We start from the raw sequence: 12209 nt of genomic DNA on the forward strand, positions 1-12209 counted from the left end.
AGTCTGCCTGGACTCAGGCGATTCTCTCGTGGGAACTAAATTGATGATATATTTGTCGTAATATCACGTAGTTGTTTGTTTTGATCTGTAAGTCAGGAGGAAATGAAAGACCTTGATATCTGAATACAACTGTCTTAACCGAAAATGAATACAAGCACCCATTCAGTGTCCACTTGGAATCATTGTGGTCCATCCTCTCACCTCAACATTTGTAATTCTGTCACTGTAGCCTTGACAATGATGTACCCATTGCAAGGAACTAAGTTGGCAGATTCAAGATGTGTTGTCGCTAAACGAATTGAGGCATAGTTCGTTTGAGAAAGATCAGAGGCATATGGGAAACATCTCGAATCCGAACCTGCAATCCGTGTGTTTCAGACGATCACCATAGTTTACTCCTCTGCTGCGGCTACTATCTCCAACCGTTTTTACGGTTTCTTTCAGGTTCGAGAAAAATTTTCGAATTTCAGTTCCCCAGCATTGACCAAAAACGAGACTATCAGCGTTAGTCACTGAGATAGACTAAATTTGGCTGCTCACCCATAAAAGCATTAGCTTTTCTGCCCAGTGATCTGGAAACCAAAGTCATGTGCACTGATAGCATATTGCACGTGTATGCGTACATGGATAATAATTGTGGCTGTTTTCACAATTTCACTTTATCTATAGATCGATTTGAAATTGAACACCTGATACAGCCCTAACGGTATCGTTTTATGTGACTGGCGTAGCGTAACGTTTCCTTCGTCATTAGGAAAACAAGACAAGTGAGGTTGTCTGTTTGGAAAGTGGATAACACACACGTCACATTTCGAGCGTGAGAGACAGCATATTTGTTCTACACAGATTGTGAGTTAGGCACCGTTATTTGTTGGTGCATCCAGAAATGCAGTTTAGTTATTGGGGCACTCCGCGTTATGGGAGTAAGTTGGGCCAAAACGTCGTGGCTACAGGTTTTAGGGGCCACTCAACTGAATTCATACACTGGTGGCAGCTAAGTCTGCGAATATTCCGTACAGCAAATATCTCGGCAAATAAACTAACTTTTGGTATTCAAACTGACTACCCCAGTTACTTTCCAGTTATTCCATCGAGTGCGGGCGGAAGTTTCGGAACTTTGAAAGTCTTATTATGGTGATAATGAACGGTGAATCATAGTTAATGTCAAACGTTACAGTTCCAAATTTGTTTACCAGGGGAACAGCCATTTAATTCTTACCCGACTGGAAGAGATGGTCATTTGGGGCACCCTTTAGTTTCATATGGAATGATAATCTAAAACCAAGTACAGCCACTCCATAAAACATGTCTCCTGGGACAACCCGAAATAAGACTGGTGTATGGCCAATCACTTACTAACAAGATGAAGCTAATATTGTTCACACAAACGCTCCTGTCTATCCGAAGTGCCCGCTTTTTGTTCATCGAATCCACATTTTAAAATCTCCATTCTGTTCGGAAAAGACCGAAACATTTTCAACTACATCAAGCCATAAAACCGGTTAAAAAGAACGGGTAATGACCATCTAAAGTATGCATTTGAGCGACAAGGAAAGTCATTATAATCTGTCGAGATGTTGTAGATGGGTTTTGGTCCCCGAGAAAATTACGTTAGCAGCTCTATGAACCATGGGATCACGTTGCTTGGCGTGCTTTTAATTTTACGAATCATTTTCGCTTAACTGCGTTCAGATAACAGTCAATGCTGTCGAAAATTAATTCCGTGTTAAATTGGAGACTCAGCCAGTGCGCGTTGCTCTTACGCAAGTCACCTAGACCATCTATCTGAGAGGCCGTCACCGCAGAAAGCAGTCCAGATCATGTGACGTGGCTTACGTGATCGGAGATTCTCAGCGCTATATACTGCCAATCGCACTGTTAATCTGCCACCGGTAGTTGATATGTACCGTCCAGCTGCCCGTCAGAATTCCCTCAGATATTCGTGAGATGTGCACTACCGATGACAATGGGCATGTAGAGGAAAATGTTGGTAGCTCAGGTAGCGTAGATGGTCGTTGGGTTGTTCGCTGAGCTGGACAATTTGATTACAAACGCTTCAGCACCAATCGAGGTGACATCATCAGTTCATTGTTAGGGTGCGCAGTGATTTGTTAGTGGTTGTCACTGATAATGTCACCTCAAGTGGTGATGAAATGTTTGCAATCAAATGGCCAAGCTCAGCGAACAAGCCAACGACCAGGATAGGCGTGATTTAATGGTGAATTTCAGTGGGATAAAATTCACAGGACCGTTTCGAGTCCACTACCTCGTCAGACAATAGATCTTTGGCAAACTTATTTAACGTCAAAATAATTGTGGCTCAAAAAGGTGTCATGCGGGAGCATTGCGAGGGACCGATTGATATAGACACATAGACATAGACCTCTTTAACGAACTTTTGAGGATTACGTGTTCAGCTCAAACGCCAAGCTGCTCCAATTCCAAATTTTGAGGTTCGGAAGCTCAAGCCGCACAGTGTGAACGGACTGATCAGAAGCGAAGAAAAGTGGGTGAATCATCACCGGTTCTCTCTTGTTCAAGTGCGATCACATGGTGCTGGAATGAACAGCAATAAGTGCTTCCGACAGCGGGTAATTACAGAAAAGTTCAAAGGTCAAACACCACGCCACGGGTAGGTGTCACACCCACCATGATACGAGTGATGTCAAACGGCCAAGTAAATCGCTTGGGGAGTTCGAAAGTTCGGCCGCCGGTGGCCGAACGGTTAAGTGTTCAAACTACTAGCCAGAAGGTCGCGGGTTCGAAACTCTCCGGAGTTTCGTGCGATTCGCACTGCTGATGATGATTCCCAATAAGGATGAAACAGCTGTACAGTGCTTTCGGCTTTTCAGCATAGACTGGCTTCACTTACAGGACGAAATCTCCACGAAAATCCCAAATCTCCTCACACTACCAACAAAGTTCGGTCTCTTGGCCTCTGAAAACGAGTGGCTGGATTCTCGCATTCTCGTCCGCTAATTATCTCGCTAGCCTTCAGATTGGGCCTGCCATTTCAAGATCTGCAGGAAATCGCCGAAAGATAGTCCGCCTTACACGATATTTTTTAAAGCGACATCTCGTGGCGTTGGAAAGGAAAACAGATATGCTGGTTGTAAAAATTGATTTCAACTGTCAACTATATCGGATTAGACTTGGTTCAAGTGCCTGATAAAGCTTTTGTGTCAAAAGCAAAATGTTGTCCAATTAGAAACTACCGATTGTTTACCAAGCTCTTCTGAAACGATGACTCTTCAATCGGTTCCAAACCCTTCCAAGTCGATTGCCACAAATAATGTTACGTAGCCTGAATGCAACCTTTCGGTGGGACGGAGGCGCTGTTAGGCTCCACACAGGCAGTGATGAACGAAAAATTCCTCTTTTCACCCTGGATTGTCAGTTTGGCGAACAGCTATTCCAAAAAACTGGAGCTGTGATTGGCTCGATAGCATAAAGACCGACAATAATTTGACAGCAATGAGATACACAACTTCAGAACCTGTGATACCAAAGTGAATGTCATCGGTTTGCATTGTGTCTGTAGTTCTTGTGGAAAATTCTATTCAACTTTCTTTCGAAAGTAATGTGGAACAGGTAAGAGTAAAAAGGTAGTACTCATAGACTGTGGGCCTAAATCCGACCAGCAAAAAGCGTGTTTTGACTAACACACAGATTTCCGCACATAAACAGCAGGTGCAGTTCCACGCCAACTGACTGCATTGTTGATGACTAGTCTTTTTCCCAAATTTACCCAAAAACTGTTATATTTCAAATAAATTTGGAACATTGCCGTCTTTTGGATTTGTCTATTAGTGCATGTTGACACTCTTGCTTGCATTTAGGACAAACACGAGTATTTTGTGAATAGTCCACAGGTTCGAACCGGTAAATTCCGATGTTTCTCTTGTGGAGTAATTATCATCAGACAATAGAATGACTCACAAGAAAATTCCATTCCATAAATGTTACAAGACTGGTAACAGTATGGGAAATTTTATACGCGAATTGTGATTCGAACATTAAGACCCTGTGATCACCTATTTCGACCTATACAAAACACATTCTGATGCACTGGTGTCCATTCGGGGATCACCCAGTAAGATTGCTAACATTTGCATCAGGACAAAATTTTATCACCAGCCTTCTATCTTTCCCAATGGTGAATTAAAACAACCAGAACAATTGGGAGACTAACCGAAAGGTGTGCAACATGTATCCAAACGTTCCAGGAGCGTCCCTTCACGTGTCCCTGTCACACTGTTGTGCAAGATATCCAAATTAGCCAGAGTGATGCTATCCAGAACCTGGAAGGCGAAATGATTGTGCAGCGAAACCGGACATCATGCGATCCATGTGTGCACAAGTATTTTACCATTTAGAACAAAATCGATGTGTAAAAAAAATTGTTTCATTCAGTACGATGGCATTTTCATGGCTTCTTGGACGGGCAGGCTAGGCAGTGTTTGACCATCCTCTATGAGCGGGGACAAAAAGGCTATAGCTTTAGTGATTACAGGGACGCCTAGTTATTAACCTGTGGCTCAGTAATTCATAAGAGCACATTCTAATAGCAATCCCGATTCTTCTAGGTAACACAGTTGCTTGGCACGACTCAGGGGTTGAGGCATGAGCTACTACTCAGTGATTCGAATGCACCCCATGACTCGTCCTTGCACAGGCTTGAAAAACCTGGCAATATGTTTGCTTTTGTGCTTCCTTCAGTTTTCACGACATTCGGGTACAGAAAGATCTCCACAGATATATGATTCAAATATAGCTCTGATTACCAACTCCAAACCTTTTACAATTGATTGAAAACCACTATAGCTATTCTCCTCTGCAGAAACCACCACGAGGGACCGACCAGAAATGGAATCTTCTTGGAGTGAGTCGATCACTGCAATACGCCTCCAGAAATTTATTAAAAATGACCCGTAGAAAGGGGGCGACTGGATTTCCTTTGGTCTGACTAACTGGATGTTCATAAAACACATCCCAGTCATGAGTATGAGACGTCACAACAGGTTGGCGATGGATACCATCAAATCAATTATCATGAAAAAAGTGGTAGAAGTGCCTGCATGACAACTCGTTTTCTACGGTGGCCGACAGGTGCACAGGACTTTCGGACTAGACGACACCAGCGTCCGCGAGGACAGGCAGAATCCAAACTGGATTGCCTGAAAAATAACGGTTGTGGGAACGTAACAGATATCATATGCTCATTATTTTATCAGGCTACAAAAATCCATCAACTTCAGTCTACATATAGGTTCACGAGTATAATCGGTTCGTTTAATATTCCCGAAAAAACGGTTGTATCAGCTAAGATCCAACCCGAAGGTATGTGAGATGAAGCGCTACCACGCTACCAAGCAGAAGTTAGGAAGGTGAGATTGAACAATAAAGTCTGAAGCTTCAAAGCTCGAATCGAAGCTAGGACGTAACCAGAAGAAATGCACGTGCCAGCAGACATCGGCTGACTGAACCAAACAAAAAAGCGAACAAACAGAAGCATACCAGCGACGTTTGTTTTGAATAGAAGACTTGACCGGAGCCGGTTGTGGTGGCGATTTGAAGACAATCCGGGGGTATGTACAGATCAATCAGACCCAAGGACATAACTTGTCGATCGATGAGACAGTAGCGGAGATAGTAGATGATCGCACCCAGGCAACTCATCGCGAGGTCGTAATCTGCTTTAACTGAACGACCCAATGGATCATCTGAGGGAGCGAGTAAGTAGAACAATTCACGGGCCAATATACCGAAATAACAGAACGCTTTAGAAGCAAACAAACAGTTAAAGTTTAGCCAATCGTTTGGTACTTTCGGATCCCCAACAGGACCACAAAGATAAGAACAAAATTGGATTCATCGAATGACCTAGTTAGTCACGAATTAATTGGTTTCAACATTTAAGGAGCTTAGGCTGGTCCAGTAAACATCCGGAGAAAGTCATATACCAATAACACATTTAACTGCTTGAGGTGAGGGAGGAATCAGGATGGAATAACCAAGGACTGGGAAGTTCACTTGTACCAGCTAGACGCCTCTAACGTTAAGGAGCGTGTTAAGACGACTGATGCAGAATTCGACGATACTGAAGACTGAGGGAATCCTCCCCTCTCATTCCAAGAAGACTAGGACACCGTGGTTTTAGAAATCTAGTGTTAACGCATGTTCCCTATGTACAAAACACTAGTGTGCTTTATGTCTGTCGAACAGCCTCAAAATAAGACACCTTCGAAAGTATGTGCGCAAGCAGATGGGTCTGATCAAATACTGGAACTTGCTTTTGTTCTGTTTGCCTTTCACTTACAACCCAGTGACCAGATAATAATTGCCAAATTTGGATCTTGGAGGTTACGGGGTATGCAAAGGTGTACTAGACGGATCAACGTCCACCATTACGCTTGGATGCTTCGTGCCGCAAGCTCCTGAGCTAAGGTTCCGGTATTCGACATCAAAGCCCACACATTTTGTCGCTTTTGTCCAGGTTTGGGTAGCAAGATACTATACCCCGAGATCTGACTTAGCAGAAGAGTGTAAAGGAAATTACAAATGGTCTTGGTGTTGTTGGGTGCAGTTGCCTTACGGGATGGGGCTCCTGTGAGCCCTCTTGTACTCGACTGGATATATCAAGAAATGGCGGCTAGTCAATGTCTGTAGCTATTTGATTTCATGTTGTCATTTCCAGAATGTCTGACTGAGCTGCGTAGGCCGCAGCTTCCTTGCAATATCAGGGCACGGCTCATATTAACCAACTGGTGTCAGACACAAATTTCACTGGAAAATCGACCAGTCTTGTAAGCTAGTCACCTGGCCTGACAGAGTTTTGTATCGAAAGTGAAACGTAAAGTTCAGCAATAAAACTACCGATTGTTTCTCAAACTTTTGAAACGATGATTTATCGTTCGGTTCCAAGCGTTTTCCAACTGACTGAATATCAGTGAAATTAAAAGGACATGTCTAAAAACTGCTTAAAGGCCTCCCTACTCCATGGCTGTGACCCAAACTTCTTCAAATAGGTGCCCACCTCTCCGTAGTATGGAAGGCGGTAACCGGCTGGAACAGAAACGTAATGAAAGGACCCAGATAATGCATCAGACTCAGCTGAGCACCAGATAAAAACTGCCACGTGATCATTGATCATAGCCTACCAAAGAAAACCGCGTTTCCTACTCCAGGCTCATATGGCAAAAGGCTCGCTGGGGACAGGCCTGACAGCGTGAAATGAAAGCGTCCACTGTCAAGATGAGCGCTATGGGATTCTCGTGCCTTCCTGAATGTGGATGAAAACCCGACAACACGTGCGACGTAACAGTTCTCAGTAGCCAGGCTGTTCAGCTGACGCTTGTCTACCGATGTATTGGCGAATTTCGCAAAGAATACTGCGTCTATTTTGCTACTGATGTATTACTCCAACAAGGGGCTCAGATAAGTTCTTAATGGTTTTGGTTGATGTACGGAACTTGCTTCAGACCGTTTTTTCACGACACATAGGGCTTTTTGAAGTAAGTCGTCGCTTTTCTCCTCCCCTCTTACCCTTTACGAGGACCCTCCCCTGTGGCTGCACGACAGTCGAACACCAGTTTCCACCATTGGTGTATTGTTACCTATGATAAGGAAGCGAAATGGCTTTCCCATAGTAATGAAGTACCTAACGTTTGAAGCCGGATTTTAGTACGCACAATACTCCTAACCTCATATTACGTGTTGAGAGATAGCAAAACCCGACCGGGGTTGTTCCAATGGTCAAGGGAGTGGCTGTCCTTGACCCACAGTTACTAATTCTGCACAAGTGTATGCTTCATCAGTGTCATTTCCGCACTTGATCAACTCAATCACTCTTTATGCAGAAAGAGCCAACCGGGAGCTGAAATCTGGGGAGGTGGGGCATGGATAAATAACTAAATAAAATGCACAGATTATGTCTCTCGGAAAATAGCATAAGACGTAGATTGTTATGTTAAGCATCATCGAGTATCCAATGATCAAAATTCAACGGACACGTTTTTGTTGAAGAGCTATGGATCAGTTCCCTCTGGATCGTGTTAATAGAAGTGAGGTGTAAGATGATTTTATCGAACACCTAAAAATAATTCTAACAAATTTGTGAGGGCGAATCGCGAGTTTTGAGCTCTTCACTTTCTGCTTTCTGTCCTAGCTGATGAGTTTTACGGCACTCGATGCTTGATACCATGCATGAAATTTGAAACGGAAATTTCATGCCTGCTCAGGAATTAAGATGCGAAACTACTAATCCAACGGTTCGAATCCAACTATGGTTATTCGACTGTTCCAGTCTGGGCTTGGGCAACCTGGTACTATCCCAACCCTCGTGTCACCTTCAAGTTGCATGGCAACCATGCACCGAAAAGGGGCCATAGCGGAATCACTATTACCCATGTTGTTGTTGGTACACATGCCGCATACCATACAGGCGAACAACGCATCTCCACGCAAAACATCGAACGTTAGAGACTTAGTGAGTGGTAAGTAACTGTAAGTTCATCACTTTATATTGGCAGAATTTGCGAAATTCGCTAAAACATCCTCTTACGCATCAAGAGAACGTTACTGCGGAACTACGGCGAGTAGGTCTTTGATACTTTTGACAGCAAACGTTAATCATTTTCATGGTTTTAGTTAGGAAGAAAGCTGGCGAATTCACTGTGGTGGGTATCCGCAAGCAAAACAGTTAGTGAATATTGTACCAACACGTCACCGGACCTGTTGTGAATCACAGACTTCACAGACAATAAATAAAAAGCACTCATTCTCAAGGAATACCTCGGTTAGTTTGAAAACTCGTGAAGGAAACACACCAATGCTGTCATCTTATGTCAGCCTAACACAGGGAATTGGTTTATTGGATGACAGTGGGAGGTACGCGCCAGCATGTGGGGCTGTGTCGAGCTGGCTGTCTAGGCACAATATTCGGCAGAGAGTGGTTTGAGATTTGTCTACCTTAGGTCTGGGCTCATAACCAAACTCAAGTGTCGGTATCAGCCCAGCGGACTGCTGGGCAATCTGTGAAGGACAGGTGCTGAGTTTGCTCATTCCTAAATCTAGTTTACATGCCTGTGGTTCATGTGCATATCTAATCGTCACTCCGTGCCATCATTTCCGTGTGCAGCTGACACGAAATTCTCTAGGACTACGGGGGCTGAAATCCAGTCAAGTTGGCCAGACCCAGATGTGAACGCGATGAGTTGGAATCGGACTATAAGAACGAGCGCCTGTGGTGAACTTCTGGACTGTTTCGAAACTATATTCGCATTAAGGCGACCAGTACAGTAACCGATAGGGAAAATAGGACGGGTACTGGAATTTAGCGCATATTAGCTGCACAGCGTATGCTCTTTGCCAAGGGAAAACACCAACGACCTCAAAAAGATGAAATTATGGTGATTACATGAGCACAGTGAAATTGGTGACCTACAATGGGTGTCTACTTTTCGCCATGGTGACTCTGAATTCCGAAATGAACAACTTAGCAGCCTCATTCTACAGATAGATACGGATAAGTCTGAAGCATTGCTTTGGTCCAAACAAAGTAACGACAACTTATGACAGATCGATCAGCCATGGCGACCTTTCGGCATACAACAAGTACACAGCTGTAATACCCTTTCGGTGTCTAGCTGATATGCCACCCAAAAAGAAGCAGGAGGATACTGACCAGTTGCACAAGCAGTTTAACATCCAGAATCTAGTCAGAACCGCAGACGTTCCGGTCAGTAAATTTGTGTATTAACTGCCCAGCTACTTCGATGTCCCACGAGTAAAATGAAAGTTAGGAAGAATGTCCCCAATCACTATAGTAACCACTTATAGATTCAACACAAGTGTGCTACCAGATGATGAGATAATCGGCTGTCACCAGCCTCACCTGTCACGCTCGGAACATGGATATTTTGGACATACGTAAGAGGCGTGAGTTCGGAAGAGCATCGATCGATCCCATAGGCAAACGAACCGTCGTCCCAGTACATTTCAAAGACCAGTTTATCATATCCTGTCTACATGCAGCTCCATGCTGGTTGGCTTCTTTCTCGAGGCACTTCTTCCTCTCAGCCAGTATTAAATACGTGATCGTGTGAAGACACTTAACAATCTTGATGGTTGCCCTGAAATTCAAACACAAGCCCGTACAACGTACCTTCACTGAGCATTCTAACTAATGTTCCGGGCCAATTTTCCTTGCCTGGAAATAACGGATCACGACGACTGTCCGAGTTGCATTGTTGCTTGCCCTGTTCCGCGGATGAAAAATAACCAGCCGTCTCTAGTTCGATGATAGTTTCCTTTGCGGACCAAAACTGCTTTCCGCGCGTCAAATACTCAATCGGAACGCCAGATAAACAAGTCTTCAATAAGAGTTTGATTGAATGACCGACAGAACCCTTTTCCACGAGAATCTAAACGTATATCATGGAAAGCAAAAGAATTATTTTCATCATGAGATGTCGAAAAGGTCCTATTGGTCTAGTGGAAACCAGGCATTTTCATGGAAGTAGCAACTTAAAATCAATATTATATAGGAAACGTGCCTTAGGAAATGATGCGGAACTATAGATGTCTACGTGGTGCACGGCTCTAAGACCCTAAGGCCCTAATGTCTTTGCTGCCGTTTATACCAATATCAAATTCTGCGCTTGTTCGTTGCTGTTTCTCGTTGACCTTTCAAGGGATGCGTAAGATGCACGCCCTGGCCGCTGAGAAGCTGTTAAACCCTCATGTGAAGCAAACCTACCAAATCCACCTTTTGAAGTCTTCTGATGCTGACTCTCAATGGAAGGCACTATCCGTAACCCTGCAAGATGATGGGCACCCAGCCTTTGGAATGGCCCAGTCAACCAGACCTAGGCACCGGATCTCCGGCAACACCAAAACTGTTCGAAGCTCGGATAGCTATTCCCCGTAGTCGAGAGTAAAATACCGCTTAACGAACTGTCAGATATCAAGTGAAAAGGAGCATCCGATAAGGAAGCTTGGTGAGCCCAGAAAGCCGAAGCGATGGAGATGAAAAACCCTGGGAATTTGCCCAAATTGTTCCAGCTGATACGCGCAATAGGCCAAAAGAAGACTCTGATGAGCGAAACAATCGCTGATAAGACTAGCACGCTTATGCGTGAAAGAAACAACGCGAGTCTCTGGGTTGAACATATTCAACAAAACTTTAACGGGCCACCTGCAGGTGCTCAGCCGGATTTCCGAACGGAAACGCAGCCCTGGACAGTGAAACTAGAGGCCCCGACGGATTCTTATATAAGCGGAAGATTCTGTCCCTCAAGGGTTACCGAACTTCTGGTCCTGACGAACTAGTATCAACCCACGCTAGCCGACAAGAGCTGTTGATTGACACTCAACACTGATCTAGTGTGAAGAGGACTTACTGATTGGTTTCCCGTCTGTCTTATAACCTGGCCAATTTGTTGACCTGTTCACTTGGCCTGATGAAGCTTTTGTGTCAAAAGCGAAACGTTGCCCAAATAAAAACTAACGATTGTTTACCAAGCTCTTCTGAAACGATGACTTCTCAATCGGTTCCAAACTTTTTCCAATTGATTGAAAACAACTACGGACCATGTGTTCGCAAAGTGTCCAGTGACTACGTTCGATTGGCAAGGCTAGAGGCAAATTGGGAGAACCACCGCATATTCAATAAACGCTGCTTGAAACACAACATAATCCCCACATCGTTACTGGTTAAGCCACCGGACTCGTCACTCGTTTCTGCCCGAATAGCATTCTCAGCGGCCAAGTCATTCCTCAAACAGAGGATCTACTTGACTACTCGGCGTTTATCTGATATCCGTCACCACGCATGTCGGCTCAACCAAGATCTTTAGACCGTGCTCTCTCCCGCAGACTTCCAGTTGCTCCAAACCAAAGCGACAGAAGTGAAAGCTATCCAAGGACAACATTGCAAAGAGAGACAATGACGTAAGTTCGAAAAATTGCTTTCTAAGACTCAGATTTCAAGGGAGCCCACGACTAAGCCTAAGCCACCTACTAGCTATTGTAGCGTGGTAAATTTATCAAATAGACCGTTAAGTGAAGAAGAGCGCACTCTGTTAGAGAAGGGCTTGAATTTCGCAGTGAGCAAAAGGATGATAAGGGCGGAAGAGATAATCCCTAGCGTTGAATGTGTTTCAAAAACTTCCGTCAATGGAGGCAGAGAGGCTACGGGTACAGCTAAT

At 44.2% G+C, this 12209-nt stretch overlaps 2 protein-coding genes across 2 annotated transcripts in view; one reads left to right on the top strand and one right to left on the bottom strand.

Annotated features, from left to right (window-relative positions):
- The window catches only part of T265_11256 (hypothetical protein), a gene marked incomplete at both ends in the record, with an annotated part of 24739 nt that extends 13809 nt beyond the window's left edge, over window positions 1-10930 (top strand). The window contains 2 exons of the mRNA XM_009177863.1: window positions 5270-5340; window positions 10695-10930. Of these exons, the coding sequence (XP_009176127.1) occupies window positions 5270-5340; window positions 10695-10930 (307 nt within the window). The remainder of the gene's footprint in view (window positions 1-5269; window positions 5341-10694) is intronic.
- The window catches only part of T265_11255 (hypothetical protein), a gene marked incomplete at both ends in the record, with an annotated part of 41576 nt that overhangs the window by 18891 nt on the left and 10476 nt on the right, over window positions 1-12209 (bottom strand). Inside the window, 3 exons of the mRNA XM_009177862.1 lie at window positions 4193-4301; window positions 5518-5723; window positions 10166-10424. Of these exons, the coding sequence (XP_009176126.1) occupies window positions 4193-4301; window positions 5518-5723; window positions 10166-10424 (574 nt within the window). The remainder of the gene's footprint in view (window positions 1-4192; window positions 4302-5517; window positions 5724-10165; window positions 10425-12209) is intronic.

Source organism: Opisthorchis viverrini (assembly GCF_000715545.1).
Source record: "Opisthorchis viverrini unplaced genomic scaffold opera_v5_464, whole genome shotgun sequence".
Taxonomy (NCBI): Eukaryota; Metazoa; Platyhelminthes; class Trematoda; order Opisthorchiida; family Opisthorchiidae; genus Opisthorchis; species Opisthorchis viverrini.